General features: G+C 34.3%; 2 protein-coding genes and 2 long non-coding RNA genes across 4 annotated transcripts in view; 1 reads left to right on the top strand and 3 right to left on the bottom strand.

Annotated features, from left to right (window-relative positions):
* The window catches only part of LOC146898665 (uncharacterized), an 84,525-nt gene extending 64,595 nt beyond the window's left edge, over positions 1–19,930 (bottom strand). Inside the window, exon 1 of the long non-coding RNA XR_015023986.1 lies at positions 19,749–19,930. This is a non-coding gene — a long non-coding RNA (uncharacterized LOC146898665). The remainder of the gene's footprint in view (positions 1–19,748) is intronic.
* Positions 4,498–17,914, bottom strand: LOC146898666 (uncharacterized). Its single transcript, XR_015023985.1, has 2 exons — positions 17,301–17,914; positions 4,498–4,782 (listed from the first exon to the last, which is right to left on the bottom strand). It is a non-coding gene; the product is annotated as an uncharacterized LOC146898666 (long non-coding RNA).
* LOC146898664 (MLP-like protein 43) lies at positions 19,741–21,538 on the top strand. Its single transcript, XM_085738849.1, has 2 exons — positions 19,741–19,981; positions 21,055–21,538. The coding sequence occupies exons 1-2, from the start codon at positions 19,795–19,797 to the stop codon at positions 21,339–21,341; spliced, it is 474 nt and encodes a 157-aa protein (XP_085594975.1). The 5' UTR covers positions 19,741–19,794; the 3' UTR covers positions 21,342–21,538.
* A 2,445-nt stretch (positions 21,539–23,983) lies between these two features.
* LOC146898663 (uncharacterized) lies at positions 23,984–25,393 on the bottom strand. Its single transcript, XM_085736594.1, has 3 exons — positions 25,307–25,393; positions 24,981–25,187; positions 23,984–24,211 (listed from the first exon to the last, which is right to left on the bottom strand). Exons 1-3 carry the CDS (start codon positions 25,391–25,393, stop codon positions 23,984–23,986), a joined length of 522 nt encoding a protein of 173 aa, XP_085592720.1.
* Positions 25,394–26,314: the final 921 nt, after the last annotated feature.

Raw genomic sequence — 26,314 nt, 5'->3', positions numbered from 1 at the left:
TAACAACATCGAACTAATTTTCCCTTTCTTCATCTTCTTTCCTCAACTTCTTCATCATATTCATCATCACATTCATAAACACCATTATCATCTTCTTCCCCTCATTCTTCTATCAACAACTTTTTTGTTTTGTTTTGTGGAAGTGTTGTTTATGAAAGGAAATAATAACAATCAAATTAAAAACGAGTTAATTATTGTTCCATCAACCTATCATTTCTCCTCCTTTTATTTCTTCCTAATCGATCTCGTTCTCTTTCCCTCTCATGATCTCGTTCCTTCTTCCCACTCCCTCTATCACTTAGCCTCATTGGCTCTTGCATCTTCATACCTCCATCATCATCTGCACAAAAAAAGAAATGAAAAAAGCGTTAGAATCAGAGTTTGTGAAAGAAAGTAGTGGAGCCAAAAATTTTATAGAGTCCGGGCAAAATTTTAACCGCAAATTCACATGTGACATAATTTATAAATAGTCATAAATCGAAATAATACAAGCTCGTAATTTTGTCAACAAAAGTACAATTTGAAATAAAAAAGATGAAACGTAACCTGCCAATAGTGTGCTAAATAGGAGGTAAACGCCCTTTCCGAGACCTCTTTACGGTGAATTTTCGAATAATATCAACATCACCAAGTGACTTGAATATCTCTTGCTCGGTGTAACATATCATCAAGTCATTGAACCACACATCATTGATCTTGTTGCGCAATTTAGACTTGATAATCTTCATTGCTGAAAAAGCTCTTTCAACGAATGATGTCGAGACCGACAATATCAAAGTCAACTCAATAAGTTTGTAGACCAATATGGAAATACCAAATGTTTCTCAGTTTGAATTCAAAGACCTCCTCATCTCTGAAATTTAATGATCCAAAGTTAATATTCAATTCACATAGTTAGTTTAAAAAAATAACAATTAACAAAGTTAATTCCAAATTAACAAAATAGATAACAATTACAATAACAATTAGCAAATTAACAATAACAAATTGAATCATTCGTTGCCAACAACAACAATAATAAGTTTGCAATTCCTAATGGCTAATCCGTAATTCCAAGAAAAGAAAAGAAGGGAGAAAGAAAATAAAAAGAACACGACATAAATGACAGGAGAAAGAAAAGAGGCGTGAGTGGAGAGGAAGAAAAGTTGCATAGGAGAAAGAGATAACAAGACAAAGGGAACATCACAAATTGAAAGAGAAAATGAGCATAATTTTGTTGGTCCAAAGAGGCTTTCCAAGCAGAAAGTTTATTTCTGATCTTATCTGCAATAGGCTGAAAGTAGGAAACTTTATCTCTAACCCACTTGGGTTGGCCTAGTGGTATTGGCTTGGGACTTGGGAGTCCGCTCCTCCTCAAGGTCTCAGGTTCGATTCCCTCTGGTGTCAATTTAGGTGGGCTAATTTAGCTTCTTCAAAAAAAAAAGGAAACTTTATCTCTCCCTTTAAAAATAGGTGCCCCAAGATAAGTGAAAGGCAAGCTACAAAGACTAAATCCCAATAGTTGAGCAAACTGGTTCAATTTTGATTGTGAAACACCATCAACAAAAATATAAGACTTTCTAACATTTATGATCTGGCCAGAACATTTAGCATATCTATGAAACAAATCTTTAAGAGCATTTAAGCTATCAATATTTCCTTTGCAAAAAACCGTAAGGTCATCTGCATAAAAACAATGTGATGGAACCTGCTTCTAGAGCCTGAAATGAGAGCAACCTTTCCTTCCTGAACCAGTTTAGTTATACCTCTGCTAAGGACTTCTTATGCAAGGCAAAAGAGAAGTGGAGAGAGAGGGTCTCCTTGTCTGACTCCTCTCTTACAAGAGAAGAAACCATGTTGTTGACCATTAATGGAAATGGAAACTTTAGATGAGTTCAGAATAGCTTCTATCAAATTACAAAAAGTTGAATTGAAATCAAAGGACTTGAGGAAAAACTCCCAGTTTATGGTATCAAATGCTTTAGTTACATCAATCTTGAAGGCTACGTTCCCACCAAAACATTTTTTATCTAGCAAGTTTATAGCTTCAGAAGTTAAAGCTATGCAGTCACTAATGTTCCTGCCTTTTATGAATCCCCTTTGTTATGTAGACACAATGTTTGGAAGAATAATTGCTAACCTGTCAGCAATGATCTTTGTGATGACTTTGAACTTGAAATTAGCCAGAGCAATAGGTCTATACTGCTCTATAGAGTCAGCAGATGATTTAGGGATTGATATGATTGTGTTGGAGTTGAAATTTGGGAGCATCCATCCAGTAGTGAAGAATTGAAGGACATCATTTACCACATCATTTTGCACAATGTCCTAGTAAGTCTGAAAGAAAAAAGCCCCAAAACCATCAAGGCCAGGAGCTCCTTCTTTGTTCAAATCAAAAACTGCATGCTTGATCTCCATTCTGGAAGGCATCGTGGTCAATAGTTCATTAACATATTCATTAATCAACTGTGGAATGACCTCTTCAACAAGCAACCTATCCTGCAAAACAACATTGAGGAAAACAAGTTTTGATAATAATTAACAATATGTTCAGTGATGAGGGAAGGATCAGCTATGATCTCATTCTCTTTTCTGATGCTTGAAATTACTTTAGTTTTATTTAGTTTTCAATTTTAATGCAATTGAAAGCAACTAAAATTTGAGGTTTTTTTTTTTTAGTAAATGAGCCAACTTTTTTTTTATTATTAAGAGGCATCCATATTAAAATTGAATTAAAATTTCTCAAATTTTAATCAACATGCCTCTTTATGATAAAAAGTTAACTCAAAGTTTAGCTGCTTTCAATTGCAATAATCAATTTCTTTCATCATTTTCTGATATTAAAATAAAGGGAAATGTTAAAGAGTGCTCTTAGGGCATTGGTTTAGAGAACAAATTTAAAGATGTTGTATTGGGAAATGGTAAAAAGTGATAGATTTAACTTTTTAAAAGTTAAGAAATTGCTCAATTCAATACAAACTTACCATTTTTTGTTTCCTTAACTAGTGTCCTTAGGGCATTGGTTAACATAACCCTAAAATAAAATAAAAGGTGACGGTCGGTCCTTTAAAAAAAAAAAAGGTTTCCGTCGGTTGTATTTATGTCTATATTATTACGTTTTACTATACTATTTATCACCTTCTTGTGACATAATGATCTTAAATATTGGCCAACACAACAAACTTACATGGACGTACGTTTGGCATATGTTAGTTTTCAATTTTATTGCAATTGAAAGCAACTTAACTTTAGACCAACTTTTTTACTGTAACATAAAACATCTGATCTGTTCGGTGAAGATATATGAGTGACAATGGTGGCAGAAAATGCTTCGGTATGACGGCGACGGTTCCCGGTATGGTAAAGATATTTTTTTGTCAAATAAACTTATAAAATATAAGCTATAAATTCAAATATGTGTCTTGCAAAATAGATTCTCAAATAATTTTAAGGGTTATGATAGAAGACACCTTTTATGAAAGTGTCTTTTATCAAGTTACTCTATGAGCATTTGCGAAAAGACACCAACTTACTTTTAGGAAGGTGTCTTTTATCAAAGTTATAACTAAAAAGTGAAAATCACACCTTAAGGTGTGACTTGATAAAAGACACCATCAAAGGGTGGCTTGTAACATAACCCTAATTTTAATATGTCGACGGATGCAAAACTTTTATTTATTGGAAAAGAATTTTTCTCTACACATGTTTTCTGCTAATTCCAACGCAGTGCAGCAGAAGAGCAATCACCTAGTAGACTCATCACATTAGGAAGGTTACATCCCCACAATTTCCTCCACTTTACTTTGTTTCATTACAAGTCATTGTTGTGGGATCCAAATCTCTATTCCACTCCACATTATTAATTTATTTTATAAAATTAACAATTTTCCACAAAATTGTTGGATTTAATTTATTAACCTATCAATACAAGTCATACTCTATACTCCCTCCGTCCTAAATTATAAGCACAAAAAAACTTATTTTCTTTGTCTCATATTATAAGCAAAAAATACCAACTTTTATCACATTTAATTATGTTTTATCAAAAAATTATCTTTTCCAAAGGAAAATTAAATGCAAAGTGCATTCAATTTGCTCTCTTTTTCATTTTTTCTACAATCAACTACCGATGAAAATTGTTTTTACATCTTCCTATAAAACTTATTTCAAAGATAATACAAAAAACTATGTTACAAACTGCTATGTTTTAGTTTTCTTAATAAGTATGATTTTTTTTTAGCTTATAATATGAGACAGAGGGAGTACACAATAAAACCATAAGCATACTTTAGTGCGGAATAATCAGACGAACATGCATGTAATTAGAATCTACGACATGTTTGCTCCATCAAAGATTATAGGAATATATGGAGGATTTAAATCAAAATCAGTTGCGATTGTGTTGCTGAACTGAGAAATTTGGATCAATGGGGAAGGTTGAAGGAAAAGTTTGGGATGGTGGTTGAGAATAGGCACGTGGGTATAGGGGTTTTCATAATGTAAGGTGTAACACCCAAATTGAAAGTGTCTAGAATTTTCAATAAGTTTGTTAAATACTGATATTGGATACAATAATTATACAATAAAGATGCTACAACAATCGCGAATTCAGAATACAAGCCAACTTGTGTCTTTATGTTACATTATTTCCAAAGATAAATACACCAAACTTAACACTCATAGTTCAATACAACACATCTCATAATATAACATATGCGTCCATAATGATACACGACTTTGACCCACAAAAGCGCGATCAATCCAAAGCTTTCTCTTTACCTTTTCCACGAGAACCCTGTGAACCTGAACAAAAAGAAGTGGGATGAGATATAATGTCTCAGTGAGTTCTACATAGCCCTAGGCTATTGGTAACCTTGGGGAAACCTGCGGTTACCACGTGTCTACATTACAATCTGACGGTTGATTATACGTGTGTGGATATGCTTGCGTAGACGGTAGTGCAAACTAAATCCGTCATAGTTCGTATACTTGTTATTGGTCTTGCTAACTCCTACATGTTATGGCGATCGAGGAAACCTAAGATCGCATTTCCATGATACGATAATCACACCAAGGCTAAAACATAACATCATTTATGACATAATCTTAATCGGGACTATTGGGGAAAACCTAGTTCGTCACCGGTATCATTTCATATCTACGATAAACATAATACATTCATATCTTACAACATATCATACGTAATTATATACATTTATATTAGAAGTTAGCATTGAACAACAATATTATCTGAATTCATTTTACGGAGAGTCCCGGGTGGAGTAATCCCGAACACAATCCCATACGTAACCGATGAAACCAAAAGTTAGGAATTATCGGACTCCCTCAGCAACGTGCGGTTCATCTTATAACTTATCCCATTCCCCTGGTGGGAACCCCTTGAAATCCCTACCTAATGAGGATCGCAAGAGACACGAATACCTACGTTTTTAAATACTTATTATTGTTAGAAAAGTTTACAGCCATTCTAATATCTTAACATACATACTTAAGGTCCTATCATACATATATTCTATGCTATACGTTCTAGTTCCCGATAAACTATATCGAGGCTCTAGTTTCATTCCCATTCATAACTTATAGTTCGCTACCCAACTAATTTATTCGTCTCTGGTTGTCATGCTTTATTAATCATGTGAATTGCTTGCTTTAATCTTAAGAAAAACCTTTTAAAGATCATCATTTGGGACCTTGGTTTGAGGGGTTTATTTTTATAAAAGGCTGCATAAGAAAATCCCAAGCGAAAATCGCTGAAATCTGCCTGAATGAGCAAACAGTGCAGAATGCACCATTTTCTCGCCTAGGCGAGTAAGTACATGTGGGAGGTGACAGGCGTTTGGCAAGTGCACCAAATACTATCGAAGTTGTAAAAATATCGATCCCACGAGGATTGTGTTAATCTCAATTCAACAATAAGGTAAAATATTTAGGATGCGTAAAAGTTATTTTTGGTTTGCCACTAGGCAGTAGATTTGATTGCATAAAATTAAATAACATAAAATAAAGATTTGGTTAGAAAATAATAGAGAGATGAGATCAGGTCTTTCGAATCATCTATGTTCCCCTAATTGGTATACTGCACCTATTCTTATGACTGATTTCCTAGTCCCACGATAGTTAACAAAATAGTACTAATCAATCCCTTGAGTTAGGATCCTCTTCTCACACTACAGCCCCTAATCCCTTAGGTGGTCTAATAATATTTGAAGGTTTAAGCACGTTAACCTAATATCACTAATAAACGATTATCTATTCCTAGACTAACCATGTTTATTAGAACAATTCAATTTGGTCTAAGTCGAAAGCTATGGTCAGTAGTCATTCGTTCTCACAAAATCATGTTTATATTTGATCAGGATATAAAAAGCATTAAGAACAATTGAATTGAATAAAGACTAAATAATCATTCATAATAAATAGAGTTTCACAGCATCATGTATCAATTAGGGTTACAAAGAATCATCTCAGACCTAATCTCTAAGAGATTTAGCTACTCATAATTGAGTTCACAAATAGCATAATCAATGAAAGAATTAAAACATACATAAACTGGTAAAGAATGGAGGAAATTGCCCCGTTCTTCAGTCTCCAGTTCTGCAAATCGCACTTTCTCTCTCTAGAATTCATAACCCTTGTTTTTGGAATAGACTTCAGCTTAAATAGGCACAGAAATTCGCCTAAAATCGTGTCACGTTTTAAGTAAATCGTGACACGTTTTTACAAACAGCTGAAGAAATCGTGTCACGTTTTTGCAATCGTGACACGTTTTACCCCAACGCCGAGAGCATGTTTTTCAGGTCTGGTAAAATCGTGTCGCGTTTTGGTAAATCGTGACACATTTTTGGCGTTTTTCCAGCATCTTCAATTTTTCCTCTTTTTCGCACTTTATCATGCTCAAAATAACTATGAACTCCAATATTCTTCAGAAAATTACTTTCTTCAAAATCTTCAACTTTTCATGCTTTTCTTGCTTTTCTTGCTGCTTAAGTTGCTTTGTGAACTCCAAAATGTGATGAAAATGATACTAAAAATAGCGAATAATTGACTGTCATCACAGCCCCAAACTTGAACCATTCCTTGTCCTCAAGGAATCTACTTGCAATATTGACAATCGACAGTAAAATAACAATTACCTGATCAAGCGATAGTACCCAAAAGTTCAACACCTTACTTGCTAAAGATGAGCTAGTTTGACTTGTACGCATCCACCAATTCACAACTCCACGCAAAAATATGAAAGGGTTCACACATAGTCGACATGCAATCTACATATTACCATACGCTTGAAATGTTTCTAAACGTCAATCAAAATCCATGTCAATGAACACTTTGAGGTCTTTAAGGGTTATAACGGGGCTTAGGTGAAGGTGGGATAATATTTGGATAAGTAGGCTACACAAAATTTGAGTTAGGCATTCCTACGGAAGATAAGCACAAAATTAAATTCATCATTCATTCACCTTATGGAACAACAATTCTTGCAAAGGTACTAGAGAACACTTGTAACTATTGGGACAATCGAGTTTAAAGTTACTCGGATTTTCAATGTTTTGTCCCTTTTTTCATTCTATTCTTTTCTTCCTTTTTTTTTTGATACACCATTTATGTGTGTATTTTTCATGATAATGTTCTTTGTTCTCTAGTACCCCCAGCCCCAAACTTAGTTGGTTGCAAATTCCAATTTCAACCCCAAACTTAATTATTTAGCAACATTCTACAATGCCTAACTCAGAAAAGCAATATGGGACAAGTCCTAAAAGTCTCTAAGCTTGTAATGTAGTTTGTCACCGAACAAAAAGTTCTAATCCTACCGGCTCAAATTGGTTAAGAAAAGGAAAGAATATAACAATTAAAATCAGGGTAGGCTTCAAAAGGCTCACAGGACCAAGCACTTTTGCCTCAGTGTGCTAATGACAAAGATCAATCAACAGTAGAGAAACAATGCAATTTCTAGAAATGTAAAAGCATGGAACACTCTATATAAGTAAATTGGGAAAATAAAATTTGGGCATGAACCTTACAGTTATGATATCTGGGAGTTGTGACTACCTATCTTTAACTGCCGTACACTTCGCCTTTGAAATACCAAGTCACTCCTCCTTTTGAACTTTTGGAATACCACTTGAACAACTATTTGTTACTAAACTGTAAAAAGTCAAGAAACAAGCAAATTCATCAATAATAAACAAGTTTAGATTCAATCACATAAAAGGGGGATACAACTGAGTTATTCAAACATACTGACAATTGTCTGACTCGACAAAAAAAAAATACTGAAAATAAAGACATAATAAAAAGGATGGGTTGCCTCCCACCAAGCGCTTTCTTTTACGTCATTGAGCTTGACGCTTCAACCAATGTTAGGGTGGAAAATATGATAGAAAGAATATATCATCTTTCTTCTTCCTCTTGTTTGGTAGGAATTCCATGAATTTGTAGCAAAGAAGTAGATGCTCCCATGATCTCACCGTTAAACCTTTGGAATTTAAGCTCTCCCACCGTAGAGAAGGACGTGCATCCATCTGCACACGAGTGATTTCCTTAACCTCCGTTGGTCCAGACTTTGGGAAAATATCAACACTCATTACTTTGGGTTTTTCTTCCACCACAACCTTGTGACACTCACTCTTCATCTGAACCAATTTCCTATGAGACTCGTGTGCTTTCTCAACAAGATCACCACACTTAAGATCAAACTTCTCAAATGAAACTTGATTTGAGACCAAGAAATCATCTAAAATATTCTGAAGTTGAGTATTGTAATCGATGTTGATCACCTCTTTCTTCCCTTCACCATCACTACCTGGTTGATTCGCCTCATAATGACCACAACTCGAGATTTTGTTGTCCAAAATTTTGATCTTAAAAGATAACATATATTTTTCATACTGCAACTTAACAATCTCTTCTGTGTCATAGAGGAGTACCCTGTCTATCATAGCTGCAAAACTTGGATAAACTTTTCAGTAGCACAGTACAATGAGAAGAAAACAAAGAGCATAATATTTTTTTTATTTTTTTTAATATATATATATACAAAAATATAAAAGACAGAAATCCTAAATAATAACGTAATTACCAAATTGAAATGACTCAACAGTCCCCGGCAACGGCGCCAAAAACTTGATAGGCGTTTGGCAAGTGCACCAAATACTATCGAAGTAGTTAAAATATCGATCCCACGAGGACTAAGTTAATCTCAATTCAGCAATAAGGTAAAATATTTAGGATGCGTAAAAGTTATTTTTGGTTTACCACTAGGCAGTAGATTTGATTGCATAAAATTAAATAACATAAAATAAAGATTTGGTTAGAAAATAATAGAGAGATGAGATCAGGTCTTTCGAATCATCTATGTTCCCCTAATTGGTATACTGCACCTATTCTTATGACTGATTTCCTAGTCCCACGATAGTTAACAAAATAGTCCTAATCAATCCCTTGAGTTAGGATCCTCTTCTCACACTACAGCCCCTAATCCCTGAGGTGGTCTAATAATATTTGAAGGTTTAAGCACGTTAACCTAATATCACTAATAAACGATTATCTATTCCTAGACTAACCATGTTTATTAGAACAATTCAATTTGGTCTAAGTCGAAAGCTATGGTCAGTAGTCATTCGTTCTCACAAAATCATGTTTATATTTGATCAGGATATAAAAAGCATTAAGAACAATTGAATTGAATAAAGACTAAATAATCATTCATAATAAATAGAGTTTCACAACATCATGTATCAATTAGGGTTACAAAGAATCATCTCAGACCTAATCTCTAAGAGATTTAGCTACTCATAATTGAGTTTACAAATAGCATAATCAATGAAAGAATTAAAACATACATAAACTGGTAAAGAATGGAGGAAATCGCCCCGTTCTTCAGTCTCCAGTTCTGCAAATTGCACTTTCTCTCTCCAGAATTCATAACCCTTGTTTTTGGAATAGACTTCAGCTTAAATAGGCACAGAAATTCGCCTAAAATCGTGTCATGTTTTAAGTAAATTGTGACACGTTTTTACAAGCAGCTGAAGAAATCGTGTCACGTTTTTGCAATCGTGACACGTTTTACCCCAACGCCGAGAGCATGTTTTTCAGGTCTGGTAAAATCGTGTCACGTTTTGGTAAATCGTGACACGTTTTTGGCGTTTTTCCAGCATCTTCAATTTTTCCTCTTTCGCACTTTATCATGCTCAAAATAACTATGAACTCCAATATTCTTCAGAAAATTACTTTCTTCAAAATCTTCAACTTTTCATGCTTTTCTTGCTTTTCTTGCTGCTTAAGTTGCTTTGTGAACTCCAAAATGTGATGAAAATGACACTAAGAATAGCAAATAATTGACTGTCATCACAGCCCCAAACTTGAACCATTCCTTGTCCTCAAGGAATCTACTTGCAATATTGACAATCGACAGTAAAATAACAATTACCTGATCAAGCGATAGTACCCAAAAGTTCAACACCTTACTTGCTAAAGATGAGCTAGTTTGACTTGTACGCATCCACCAATTCACAACTCCACGCAAAAATATGAAAGGGTTCACACATAGTCGACATGCAATCTACATATTACCATACGCTTGAAATGTTTCTAAACGTCAATCAAAATCCATGTCAATGCACACTTTGAGGTCTTTAAGGGTTATAACGGGGCTTAGGTGAAGGTGGGATAATATTTGGATAAGTAGGCTACACAAAATTTGAGTTAGGCATTCCTACGGAAGTTAAGCACAAAATTAAATTCATCATTCATTCACCTTATGGAACAACAATTCTTGCAAAGGTACTAGAGAACACTTGTAACTATTGGGACAATCGAGTTTAAAGTTACTCGGATTTTCAATGTTTTGTCCCTTTTTTCATTCTATTCTTTTCTTCCTTTTTTTTTTGATACACCATTTATGTGTGTATTTTTCATGATAATGTTCTTTGTTCTCTAGTACCCCCAGCCCCAAACTTAGTTGGTTGCAAATTCCAATAGCAACCCCAAACTTAATTATTTAGCAACATTCTACAATGCCTAACTCAGAAAAGCAATATGGGACAAGTCCTAAAAGTCTCTAAGCTTGTAATGTAGTTTGTCACCGAACAAAAAGTTCTAATCCTACCGGCTCAAATTGGTTAAGAAAAGGATAGAATATAACAATTAAAATCAGGGTAGGCTTCAAAAGGCTCACAGGACCAAGCACTTTTGCCTCAGTGTGCTAATGACAAAGATCAATCAACAGTAGAGAAACAATGCAAGTTCTAGAAATGTAAAAGCATGGAACACTCTATATAAGTAAATTGGGAAAATAAAATTTGGGCATGAACCTTACAGTTATGATATATGGGAGTTGTGACTACCTATCTTTAACTGCCGTACACTTCGCCTTTGAAATACCAAGTCACTCCTTCTTTTGAACTTTTGGAATACCACTTGAATAACTATTTGTTACTAAACTGTAAAAAGTCAAGAAACAAGCAAATTCATCAATAATAAACAAGTTTAGATTCAATCACATAACAGGGGGATACAACTGAGTTATTCAAACATACTGACAATTGTCTGACTCGACAAAAAAAAAATACTGAAAATAAAGACATAATAAAAAGGATGGGTTGCCTCCCACCAAGCGCTTTCTTTTACGTCATTGAGCTTGACGCTTCAACCAATGTTAGGGTGGAAAATATGATAGAAAGAATATATCATCTTTCTTCTTCCTCTTGTTTGGTAGGAATTCCATGAATTTGTAGCAAAGAAGTAGATGCTCCCATGATCTCACCGTTAAACCTTTGGAATTTAAGCTCTCCCACCGTAGAGAAGGACATGCATCCATCTGCACACGAGTGATTTCCTTAACCTCCGTTGGTCCAGACTTTGGGAAAATATCAACACTCATTACTTTGGGTTTTTCTTCCACCACAACCTTGTGACACTCACTCTTCATCTGAACCAATTTCCTATGAGACTCGTGTGCTTTCTCAACAAGATCACCACACTTAAGATCAAACTTCTCAAATGAAACTTGATTTGAAACCAAGAAATCATCTAAAATATTCTGAAGTTGAGTATTGTAATCGATGTTGATCACCTCTTTCTTCCCTTCACCATCACTACCTGGTTGATTCGCCTCATAATGACCACAACTCGAGATTTTGTTGTCCAAAATTTTGATCTTAAAAGATAACATATATTTTTCATACTGCAATTTAGCAATCTCTTCTGTGTTATAGAGGAGTACCCTGTCTATCATAGCTGCAAAACTTGGATAAACTTTTCAGTAGCACAGTACAATGAGAAGAAAACAAAGAGCATAATATTTTTTTTTATTTTTTTTAATATATATATACAAAAATATAAAAGACAGAAATCCTAAATAATAACGTAATTACCAAATTGAAATGACTCAACAGTCCCCGGCAACGGCGCCAAAAACTTGATAGGCGTTTGGCAAGTGCACCAAATACTATCGAAGTAGTTAAAATATCGATCCCACGAGGACTAAGTTAATCTCAATTCAGCAATAAGGTAAAATATTTAGGATGCGTAAAAGTTATTTTTGGTTTGCCACTAGGCAGTAGATTTGATTGCATAAAATTAAATAACATAAAATAAAGATTTGGTTAGAAAATAATAGAGAGATGAGATCAGGTCTTTCGAATCATCTATGTTCCCCTAATTGGTATACTGCACCTATTCTTATGATTGATTTCCTAGTCCCACGATAGTTAACAAAATAGTCCTAATCAATCCCTTGAGTTAGGATCCTCTTCTCACACTACAGCCCCTAATCCCTTAGGTGGTCTAATAATATTTGAAGGTTTAAGCACGTTAACCTAATATCACTAATAAACGATTATCTATTCCTAGACTAACCATGTTTATTAGAACAATTCAATTTGGTCTAAGTCGAAAGCTATGGTCAGTAGTCATTCGTTCTCACAAAATCATGTTTATATTTGATCAGGATATAAAAAGCATTAAGAACAATTGAATTGAATAAAGACTAAATAATCATTCATAATAAATAGAGTTTCACAGCATCATGTATCAATTAGGGTTACAAAGAATCATCTCAGACCTAATCTCTAAGAGATTTAGCTACTCATAATTGAGTTTACAAATAGCATAATCAATGAAAGAATTAAAACATACATAAACTGGTAAAGAATGGAGGAAATCGCCCCGTTCTTCAGTCTCCAGTTCTGCAAATTGCACTTTCTCTCTCCAGAATTCATAACCCTTGTTTTTGGAATAGACTTCAGCTTCAATAGGCACAGAAATTCGCCTAAAATCGTGTCACGTTTTAAGTAAATCGTGACACGTTTTTACAAACAGCTGAAGAAATCGTGTCACGTTTTTGCAATCGTGACACGTTTTACCCCAACGCCGAGAGCATGTTTTTCAGGTCTGGTAAAATCGTGTCACGTTTTGCTAAATCGTGACACGTTTTTGGCGTTTTTCCAGCATCTTCAATTTTTCCTCTTTTTCGCACTTTATCATGCTCAAAATAACTATGAACTCCAATATTCTTCAGAAAATTACTTTCTTCAAAATCTTCAACTTTTCATGCTTTTCTTGCTTTTCTTGCTGCTTAAGTTGCTTTGTGAACTCCAAAATGTGATGAAAATGACACTAAAAATAGCGAATAATTGACTGTCATCACAGCCCCAAACTTGAACCATTCCTTGTCCTCAAGGAATCTACTTGCAATATTGACAATCGGCAGTAAAATAACAATTACCTGATCAAGCGATAGTACCCAAAAGTTCAACACCTTACTTGCTAAAGATGAGCTAGTTTGACTTGTACGCATCCACCAATTCACAACTCCACGCAAAAATATGAAAGGGTTCACACATAGTCGACATGCAATCTACATATTACCATACGCTTGAAATATTTCTAAACGTCAATCAAAATCCATGTCAATGCACACTTTGAGGTCTTTAAGGGTTATAACGGGGCTTAGGTGAAGGTGGGATAATATTTGGATAAGTAGGCTACACAAAATTTGAGTTAGGCATTCCTACGGAAGTTAAGCACAAAATTAAATTCATCATTCATTCACCTTATGGAACAACAATTCTTGCAAAGGTACTAGAGAACACTTGTAACTATTGGGACAATCGAGTTTAAAGTTACTCGGATTTTCAATGTTTTGTCCCTTTTTTCATTCTATTCTTTTCTTCCTTTTTTTTTTTTGATACACCATTTATGTGTGTATTTTTCATGATAATGTTCTTTGTTCTCTAGTACCCCCAGCCCCAAACTTAGTTGGTTGCAAATTCCAATAGCAACCCCAAACTTAATTATTTAGCAACATTCTACAATGCCTAACTCAGAAAAGCAATATGGGACAAGTCCTAAAAGTCTCTAAGCTTGTAATGTAGTTTGTCACCGAACAAAAAGTTCTAATCCTACCGGCTCAAATTGGTTAAGAAAAGGATAGAATATAACAATTAAAATCAGGGTAGGCTTCAAAAGGCTCACAGGACCAAGCACTTTTGCCTCAGTGTGCTAATGACAAAGATCAATCAACAGTAGAGAAACAATGCAAGTTCTAGAAATGTAAAAGCATGGAACACTCTATATAAGTAAATTGGGAAAATAAAATTTGGGCATGAACCTTACAGTTATGATATCTGGGAGTTGTGACTACCTATCTTTAACTGCCGTACACTTCGCCTTTGAAATACCAAGTCACTCCTCCTTTTGAACTTTTGGAATACCACTTGAACAACTATTTGTTACTAAACTGTAAAAAGTCAAGAAACAAGCAAATTCATCAATAATAAACAAGTTTAGATTCAATCACATAACAGGGGGATACAACTGAGTTATTCAAACATACTGACAATTGTCTGACTCGACAAAAAAAAAAATACTGAAAATAAAGACATAATAAAAAGGATGGGTTGCCTCCCACCAAGCGCTTTCTTTTACGTCATTGAGCTTGACGCTTCAACCAATGTTAGGGTGGAAAATATGATAGAAAGAATATATCATCTTTCTTCTTCCTCTTGTTTGGTAGGAATTCCATGAATTTGTAGCAAAGAAGTAGATGCTCCCATGATCTCACCGTTAAACCTTTGGAATTTAAGCTCTCCCACCGTAGAGAAGGACGTGCATCCATCTGCACACGAGTGATTTCCTTAACCTCCGTTGGTCCAGACTTTGGGAAAATATCAACACTCATTACTTTGGGTTTTTCTTCCACCACAACCTTGTGACACTCACTCTTCATCTGAACCAATTTCCTATGAGACTCGTGTGCTTTCTCAACAAGATCACCACACTTAAGATCAAACTTCTCAAATGAAACTTGATTTGAGACCAAGAAATCATCTAAAATATTCTGAAGTTGAGTATTGTAATCGATGTTGATCACCTCTTTCTTCCCTTTACCATCACTACCTGGTTGATTCGCCTCATAATGACCACAACTCGAGATTTTGTTGTCCAAAATTTTGATCTTAAAAGATAACATATATTTTTCATACTGCAACTTAGCAATCTCTTCTGTGTCATAGAGGAGTACCCTGTCTATCATAGCTGCAAAACTTGGATAAACTTTTCAGTAGCACAGTACAATGAGAAGAAAACAAAGAGCATAATATTTTTTTTATTTTTTTTTAATATATATATACAAAAATATAAAAGACAGAAATCCTAAATAATAACGTAATTACCAAATTGAAATGACTCAACAGTCCCCGGCAACGGCGCCAAAAACTTGATAGGCGTTTGGCAAGTGCACCAAATACTATCGAAGTAGTTAAAATATCGATCCCACGAGGACTAAGTTAATCTCAATTCAGCAATAAGGTAAAATATTTAGGATGCGTAAAAGTTATTTTTGGTTTGCCACTAGGCAGTAGATTTGATTGCATAAAATTAAATAACATAAAATAAAGATTTGGTTAGAAAATAATAGAGAGATGAGATCAGGTCTTTCGAATCATCTATGTTCCCCTAATTGGTATACTGCACCTATTCTTATGACTGATTTCCTAGTCCCACGATAGTTAACAAAATAGTCCTAATCAATCCCTTGAATTAGGATCCTCTTCTCACACTACAGCCCCTAATCCCTTAGGTGGTCTAATAATATTTGAAGGTTTAAGCACGTTAACCTAATATCACTAATAAACGATTATCTATTCCTAGACTAACCATGTTTATTAGAACAATTCAATTTGGTCTAAGTCGAAAGCTATGGTCAGTAGTCATTCGTTCTCACAAAATCATGTTTATATTTGATCAGGATATAAAAAGCATTAAGAACAATTGAATTGAATAAAGACTAAATAATCATTCATAATAAATAGAGTTTCACAACATCATGTATCAATTAGGGTTACAAAGAATCATCTCAGACCTAATCTCTAAGAGATTTAGCTACTCATAATTGAGTTTACAAATAGCATAATCAATGAAAGAATTAAAACATACATAAACTGGTAAAGAATGGAGGAAATCGCCCCGTTCTTCAGTCTCCAGTTCTGCAAATCGCACTTTCTCTCTCCAGAATTCATAACCCTTGTTTTTGGAATAGACTTCAGCTTAAATAGGCACAGAAATTCGCCTAAAATCGTGTCACGTTTTAAGTAAATCATGACACGTTTTTACAAACAGCTGAAGAAATTGTGTCACGTTTTTGCAATCGTGACACGTTTTACCCCAACGCCGAGAGCATGTTTTTCAGGTCTGGTAAAATCGTGTCACGTTTTGCTAAATCGTGACACGTTTTTGGCGTTTTTCCAGCATCTTCAATTTTTCCTCTTTTTCGCACTTTATCATGCTCAAAATAACTATGAACTCCAATATTCTTCAGAAAATTACTTTCTTCAAAATCTTCAACTTTTCATGCTTTTCTTGCTTTTCTTGCTGCTTAAGTTGCTTTGTGAACTCCAAAATGTGATGAAAATGACACTAAAAATAGTGAATAATTGACTGTCATCAGGAGGCGTGTGCCAACTCGCCATGGCGAGTTGGTGGCGAGTAGAATGATGGTTCTGCCTCGTTCTGCTCGCTGTGGCGAGTAATTGCTCGCCCCGGCGAGTCGTGACAGTCCATAACCTGTAAAAATGATATTTCAGACCCAAAAACCTCAAAACCAAGTATCTCCAAGTATAATAAGACTTTAGGAATCATAGAAAAACCTGAAAAACTTCTATATAGCAAGTATTCACAAGTTAAACAAGTATGGCATAAAAGGGGTAACAATTCTTTACATAAAACCTATAGTTTTCACAATTTTCTTACAAGAGTAAACACATAATTCCCTTGGGTAGGAAATCTATCTAAGAACTCACCTTAAACAAACTGGAATTAACACAAAAGCTCTGGTTCAAAGCAGCAAGGTTCCTAGCAAGAAACTCTAGATGAAAAGACCCTAGTTGAAGAAACTTGTTTAAATGATGAACTTCTTTCCTTGCTTGCTAGATTGAAGAACTAAGAAAGTTTGAGGATGAAGGGAAAGGATGAAGGAACCGTGACAAAGAGAAATGAGGAGAATGATTGAAAAAAAAAAAGGAAAGAAATAATTGAAGAGAAAAGAATAGTTGCCGGTAGGTGAAAAGAGAACAAAATAAATCCATGCACAGTAACTTCCATATAATTGTGTCTGCACTATGCAGCCCGTGAAGCTGCATTCTTTTACCTCTTAGGCTTAAACGCGTTTATTCTGTCTCTTAAACGTATCTTTGGCTTGTCTAAAAATTATTTGAATAAACTTTTTATGTCATACTTATTTTTCCATGAACATTAGTCCTCTTACACGTTTAAACTGGTAATAATCCAAATATTAACGAGCGGGATATTACATAAGGAATGTGTGTTGATGGGAAAGGTTTGAAATTGGATTAGGTTAATTTTGAGGATTGTTTCAAATTAAGTGTGAGAAGGGTGTTAAGGAAAAAGAAGTTGAGATTTTGTGAGTTTTTTTTTTCTTGGGTGGAGTTTTGAATTTTAGAAGAAGCTGATGAATAATTAAATTTGATTAGAATCCAAAAATAATTGATTAAATCAAGGAGGTTATTAATGTTGTTGACAAGGCTTTTTTGATGAGTCATCATACATTTATCCCGGTCATTAGTAACACGTCATCAACAAAAATGATTGAGGGGCAAAATCAAAAGTAATTCATCACTCAGTACCATGATTATTGCCTTGGTAGTGCCAGGTGCAGATCCACATGTGAGGTAATGGGGACCGCTGCCCACACTATTTTTTTAATGAGAAATGATATTTTGACAATCATTTTTTGATAATTTTTGGACAACTCTCACATGATGTTGTTATCCTCTCTCTTCCTTTTTCTCTCTCCATTGTTTTTGACCAATAAGAAGTGAGAAAAACAAGGTTGTCAACAAAGTTGTCATTAAATGGATGTCAAAATATCATTACTCTTTTTTTATTGGTGAACAAAGAGGGCCAAAGCCCCACTAATTTTTATTTTTATTAAAAGTAAATTAATTGTTTTAGTTTTATTTCCATTAAAAATTAATGACTGTCCCCACAAAAAATCTGGAATCATTTTGTTTACGAAAAATCACGTGGATAATGGAATGAGCGATAGTTATTCAATTATTATTTAATCACATACACAAAAGTGACATATTTGATGGTGTAAAAAATGGAAAAAATATGCTACATTTGAAAATATAATTTTTAGATGTTTCAATATATTTTTTTAGTACAAACAAAATATTCTTTTTTTTTTGTGGTGAAACTAAATATTCTTTAAGAGCAATGCTATATCTGTAGAAAAATAACATAAAAATTCTTCAAGAATAAAAAGCAGCCAATCATAGTGCACTATTTGCCACAATTCAAGGAGGTATAGCTGAAAAATAGGAAATGAATAAATAAATCATGCAATTATAATTTGCTAGCTGTACCTTGAAAAATTCTTGATATTATTTTTCTAGAGAAATAACATTTTCCATTCTTTAAAGTCTCCTTTCAATTTTTTTATTGTCTCTTAATTTTTTCTAAGTGATAATTTCGCAAGCATTTTATCACTTATATGTTAATATATTTTTTGTATAAATATTTGTAATAGTTTAATATTGTTCACTAACAACATTTACAACAATAAATATAATAAAAGACGAAAAAATTGTTAAATTGAAACTTTGGCGTTACTCAATGATGCAACTAATTTGTTAAGCAGCGGCTCGTTAGTTCTATAAGATAGATGACTTATTAGTTTGTTAGGAATAGACGGGTATAAAATAATTGTGGTTTTATAAGGTCTTGTATTTTCACTATTACAATCATCAACTAAATTAGTAAAATATCTTCTTTATCTCTTTATTCTTAAGAGACCCTCTCACTTCAATTGAAAGAATCCATATCCCTATCATTTTTATTTTGTTAATGAAATAATGAAAGAGCAGTGCTATTCCTCCCGACAAAAATTATTGGCAACTCAAAATATGTTAAAATCCATATCCCCTTATTATCTCTAATGATGAATATTTAAGTTAGTAAATGTTAAAATATGTTATTTTAAAAAAATTAGTGAATATTAAAATCTCTTTTTTAACTTATAACAAAATAAGTTTGAAATAACTTCAACTACTTTTAAGTAAATTTAAAAAAAATTATCATTTTTGAAAATCATTTTTTTTAAAATCTAAAACAAATGGATCCTATATCTTCAATAACTACATTAAATATATCTCAAAAGGTAGGTCAATAATGTAATCAAGTTTCTATTTAAGGCATGGAGTTGCATACACTTTCCTCATATCAACCCTTTCTTTCTTTCTTTCTTTCATATTTTAGTTTCTCTCTTCAAAAATGGTGCTTGCTGGTAAACTTAGCACTGAAATTGGGATCAAAGCATCCTCTGACAAGTTCTTCAAACTATTCGCATCAAATATTCACGAACTGCAAAACATTTGTGAAAGTGTTCATGAAACCAAGCTGCATCAAGGTGATGAATGGCATCACTCTGATTCAGTTAAACACTGGACTCATGTCCGAGGTAAATTATATTTCTAATAACACTAACACTGGATTTATGTGCTATTTTGGTCTATCAATAAATTTATAATTTATTTGTCTTCTGATTTTTAACTTGGCTAAAGAAAATTTATTTCTCATATTCTTCGAAAAAAATATATTTCTCATAGACATCTTTAAATTTTATTTTGGCAATAACATATTATAAAAAGTTTAATATAACGTAAAAAATAGATGACAATAACATATTGCAAAATTTGGGATATAATTTTTAAAAGAAGATTTAGTCCTAAAAATATGACAGATCTAAAGGTTATATTATGACAGATCTAAGTAAAAGATATAAAGGTTCAAATTGGATAAATATACCATATTGATATTGATCTTGAATTTTGTATAAAACAAACATTTCTCAAGATTTGTTAACAAAACCAATCAACAATTAATAATGGAACAAGATATAGCAAAAGCGATGGATTTAGGTTTCAAATAGATGTCCTTACTGACCATTAAATTAAAATTAGATGACTCACGTATCAATTGAAGAGTTTTTTTTTTTTGAAAGAGTATCAATTGTATTATGTATCAATTGAAGAGTTATTTGTCAACATACACAATTAATTAAACTCTGAGTCGTTTGATCAAAATAGATGAATATTTTAATTGAACGGTTTGTTTTGTACAAGTACAACTATAAAGGATTCTTCTTATACTATAGAAACATAATACATACAGTACATTATATGTCAAAATCAATGATAAATAATCATCATGATATATAAAATTGGTTGATTTGATGGTTGGAATAGGGGCGTAAATTAGAGATCCTTAAAGCCAACCAAATAGTTTTAAATTATTATTATTCATTCAGTTCGATTTTGTTTACAATTTTTTTTTTTTTTTGGGGAACAACATATTTTATTTAAGAAATGAAAACAATATATTATTAAATTTTTTTTTTTTTTTAAGAAAAAATTGGGTTCCATATGTTTCTATAATTATACTTTCATAATTATTCTTTCAAAAAAATGTTTATATAATTATTATAACCGTTTTAATTTTTATTGGAATTAATTACCTTCGATTTCACAACAGAGGGCAAGGTATACACATGTCATGAGAGTTTCGAAGAAATTGATGAAAAGAACAAAAAAATCGTCCACAAGATCTTCGGTGAAGAAATTGATGAGCACTATAAGGTCTTTAAGCTCATCATTGAAGTGATTGATAAGGCTGATGGCACTACTGCAGTTAAATGGACTGTTGAATATGAGAAGATCAATGAAGATGTTGAACCTCCAAATAGTTGGATGGAATACCTTAGCAAATGCACTCGAGACATTGATGCTCATCTTGTCAAGCAAGCAAAGGTTGCTCCATAAGTCATAAGAAATAAGTAGTAATGGAATGGCTTAATGCATGGGGTTTTGCTTTCATCTTTAAAGTTTGTGTTATTTTCGTAATGGCATATTGCATATGCATATTGGTTTGTTTTCATCTTTCGTTTTTATGGAATAAATGTGTCGGTTGAAGAGTGTTTGTGTCTTCAATAAATTGTTTTTTGTGCTTTTTTGGTTTATATTTGTATGTGCAATAATATTTGTTTAACGTCGAATGTTATATTCATAGTTTTGGCTATTTCATGTTTGATTATGTTTCTTGGAAATTAGGCAACAGATGAAGTAATCGGTTACATGTACTCTCCTATATCTATTTAAAGGTCGCTCATATTTGGTGAAAAGAAAATTCTCGTGCGATAAATATTCTTGAATCTTCTCTCAAAAAAAAAAAAAATTAATATTCTTGAATCTATACTCTACTGCGTCAACCAATGAATATTCATGAGCGAAGATATATGAGAAAAGTGATGACGACTCAAAGGTTTTTGTGATAATGTAATTTTTATTTATTTTATATAATAGCAATATTAATAAAATTTGTACTTCCTCTATTTCACTATAAGTCGTCTTGACATATTCACTTTGTTAAGAAAAGTAGTTAATCTGTATTGGAAAGTGAAATTATAACTGATTTTATAAAATTATTCATTATTAATGACATATGAACAAGAGATATTTTTGTAATAAAAAAAGGTAGACTAGCAAGGGGCTAGGCCATACCAATATATATAAACCAAGGTAAAAAAAATCGGACCAGATCGGCCGGTTCAACCGATTTAAAGAAATATCAAAACCATGTCTATAAAACCAGGGGACAAACCGTTGAACCGCTAAAAAACCAGGAAAAACTGGGAAAACCGACGGTTTATGCGGTTCATATGGTTGGACCGTGTTTTCAGTTTTGTTCGAGAGAAAACGTACAACAACACACAGATTTGATGTTTTGTATGCGGAGAGAGGATGAACAAACAAGATGACTACCAGAAGTTTAAGAATAATTGAAAAAACTAAAGAAATTGAAGAACAAGTGTCTCTGAGAAAAGGAGAAAAATAGGTAACTAATGATGAAAGGATAAAGAGGAGGCTATGTGTTTCCTCTCGTTCCTATTGCTTTCAGATGATCGACGGGTGAGGAATCTTGCTATTCATATAATATTTCCTAGTGCTTTCCTCGTTGAGGCATTGATCGACGGGTGATGCCTCTTCCTATTCTTAGGTCTTCCTCCTTTCTTTCCTTGGAGACTACGCACTAGCAGACCTCTTTTTTAAAGGGGGGATTTCTTCATCTGTTTTGGTTGTTTATCCTTGTAGCTTGTGTACTTTCGTAACTTTCCCTTCTGGATCAGAACCTCAATGGAATCCTTTAGCTACAAGAAATCATCTGTCTCGTGGCCTAAATACCTATGGAATCTGCAATATTTACTTTTGTCATCTCCCTCGTCATGGAACTCATCGTTTGCACATTCTTGTAGGATGTGTTTGTGGTATTGAGAGGAATGTGCTCTTGGAACTTATGGTGAGAGTGTTCTTTATAAAAGGATATTACAGATGCAAGGATATCCAAGAAACATGAATCTTCACATCATCAAGTGCTAGGAAAAACTTTAGATTGATTAGAAGAACTTTAGAATGAGATCAAAAGCATTTCGTGGACACTACAAAATTGGAAGAACAAGATTGACCAAGGAATGTGAGATAAGAAGTTGATCCATGTCAATCTTTGAAACAAAATTGTTCAATAAAAAGAACATACGAAGCGCTTAAGATTGCATATCAGAAGTACTTCAGAAAGGCTAATGCAGGAAGTTCAAAATTTGTTTTTATCAACTGATTCTCGTCTCAGAAGTTATAATCAAAACTTTTTAAAGACACTACAAGAAACTTGACATTTAGTGACAACAAAAATCTGTAGGTAAATGTCTTTTTACCATAAGTATGGCCCCAAATACCTATACCTACAACCATTTTTTCGTAATCGACAGTGGTGATATACCTATGGATTTTCTACCGTCATGATAGTTTATAGATGACAAATATTTTATGTCGGAGAAAACGTTTTATTTTACCTACGGATTTGGATTATAGGTATAGCTCTTAGTGGTATCGGTCCGGATGGCCTAAAAAACCATTAGTCTAGGGAACCAGGACTAAAACAGAGAAAACCATATCAAATTGGTGAAAACCGGAAGAACCACTAAACTAGTGACAGTTTCGAAAAACCGCTTGGTTTAGATTAAATTATTATTATTTTCTTCAACTATTTTTTTCCAACAACTTCACTCTCTGATCTCGTACGGATTTCTAACTATTTCAATATTTAAATAAGAGGATGATAATAGATGAAGATATAAGAATCTTAAATGAAAAATAGAGGATTAGATTGTATTTCATGAGAGAGTGGTAAGAAAAAAGGTATTTTCATGATAGGATTAGATCTTAAATTAATAATACACTTTCAATTGATGAATATAGGAAAATGAAAGGGGAAAATTGGGATTGTATAAGAAAGGAAGATGGCAAGAACAATCCAGTGTGATTGGAGTAGCATATGTAGAAGACAAAAGAGATATGCAAGGTTGCGGTGATTCTAACAAGAGAGAGAATGAAAAAGCTTAGTTCTAGGGTTAGAATTCTCCATCGCATGCTCCACTCTGGCTCTCATGCTGCTGATGACTTGCAATGGATCGGGAGGATGTCTGGTCAACAAGAATATCCTGGTAGACAGTTCTCGGAACGACAATGTCAAGCTCTGGAGCAGGGTTGATAATATGATGGGATACATGGTAGAACCACCTAATGTACCTATCTGAATGCTTCCACCTCGTCGTCCGAAACTGGGCACCCCTCTGCTGCTAGCCAACGACATGCAGAGCAAACTCCAAGAAGGCAACAAATCTGTCGGGGCAAGCGACTGAATCGTCGTAGGAGGTCGGGGAATAGGGGTGGGAACAGGCCAGGCCGTCCGACAGGGGCCTACGACCTAGCCTATTTAAAGCCTAGCTCGGCCCAGCTCGTTTATTAACAAGGCCAGGCTCAAGCTTTTTATAAGGCCTATTTAATTAAACAGGTCAGGCTAAGGCTTCCAAAAAAGCCTATTAAGCTCATCAGGCTGGCTTATTAAGCTTTTCATATATAATATATCTTCCATTATTGATATTTTTGAATTTTTTTTTCATAATCACGGACCTTCATTTGATTGGTTATTTAGTAGCTGATATATTGGTGTGATTAGACCTTCGTAAGAATTCATTATTTAGTAGCCAACATATTTGTGTGCTTTAGGCCTTAAAAAGTTTTGGCCTATTTGGGAGTAGGCTTACATGTGTTGTCAGACGTTAGCATAACATAGGCTTTTAAATAGGCTTTCATGCTTCATCAGGCCTTTAAAAGGGCCAGGCTAGGCCTCAAAAATGAGCCTATGACGGGTAATAGGCCAGACTCAGGCCTATAATTTTTGAAGTAGGCCAGGCTTAGGCCTTACAAAGCCCGGCCCGGCCTAGCCCATTTCCACCCCTATCGGGGAATGGTCTAAACATAGCCGTACTGCCTCAGAACCCGCTCTAAAAAGTGACACACCATCATTTGTTTGCCGGCCATGATCGATCAGGAGTACCAACACACGTTCTGAAAAGGCGTCACGTTTCGTCGCAGCTCGTACGACGTCCAGGTGACATGACAATGCTCCATCGAGTCCAACAAGCCTCTGAAGTGTTTAGCATGAGCAAACCCCCTTTTAGGTTTCCATCTACCCACAAATGGGTTAGCCCGTTCGTAATCTTCATATTTCTTCCTCGGAACGACATGTCTGATGTGAGCTATAACCCATCCCTGCAAACACAAACAAACAAATTTATATCAGCACACAAGTAGCATACAAAAAACTATACATTTACGATTAACTTAAATATATATATATATATATATATATATATATATATATATATTACCACAAGCAAGGTCATGTAACCTCCAACGTCGCCAACATTCGAGCTAGAGGTAAGATGCAGCTGCTCATACAAGAAAGCAAGTCCCATCGCGCCCCATGACCACGTGCCTAAGCATCCAAATTCCGAATCGCAAGCATCCACTGCAGAGTAATGGTTTTGCTGTTATTGCCGGCAAAAAGGGTGTAGCCAAGCAAGAGCAACAAAAACGCCTTGACACAGGCGGTCCTAATACGTCTTAGCTCCTCCTCATCCTCTGATAAATCCTCCGCCAACAAATGGTTACACCTATTCAGCAGGTGCTCATAACGCCGCTTCAAGGCTGTGTAAGTGACAAAGGCACCTGAATTATTACCCCTGGTGATACTCATACCCCTCCTGATACTGATACCCCTGCTGAAATTCAGGCTGATACGCCTGCTCCTGATAAAGCTGTTGCTGATACTATGTCGGGTCAATCGTCTGGGACTGACCCGTCTGTGACGATGAGGCCACAACATCATCAACTATAGCAAGTCTAGTGCCCCCCACTCTCCCTCGACCTCGACCAGCCGGAGGCTGTAGTGCTTGCTTCTCCCTCCGTGCACTACCATTAGGGACATGCCTCCCTAACCTAAGTCTATCAGTCCTCTCCTCAGGGGGGCTTCTGAGATATATCTGCATAACATTTCAACAATCAAAAACAAAATTCGACAACATTGCAGTCAAACATATCGACACTAACATTTCAACAACAACACTAACATTTCGACAACAACACTAACATATCAACAATGTCATTTCAATCTGTAAACTACCACATTGCAGTCAAACATATTATAATCAACATTAACAAACCATATTCTAACTAATTTGATCATTCACAATCCAAAAAAACAAAAATCATTGAGACATTTTACCAAACACATAGTCTGCAATTTTCAAACAACTAGGTAATCTAACAATTTCTAAACCCTAAACTACCACATTGTACTCTAAACAACAATTCCTAAGTTAATCCGTCACTAACAA

Source organism: Medicago sativa, chromosome 8, assembly GCF_051527215.1.
Source record: "Medicago sativa cultivar Bolivia chromosome 8, Bolivia_mono, whole genome shotgun sequence".
In the NCBI taxonomy this organism is placed as follows: Eukaryota; Viridiplantae; Streptophyta; class Magnoliopsida; order Fabales; family Fabaceae; genus Medicago; species Medicago sativa.
Note: the sequence above shows the minus strand (reverse complement) of the source record. Positions and strands in the feature narration are given on the sequence as shown.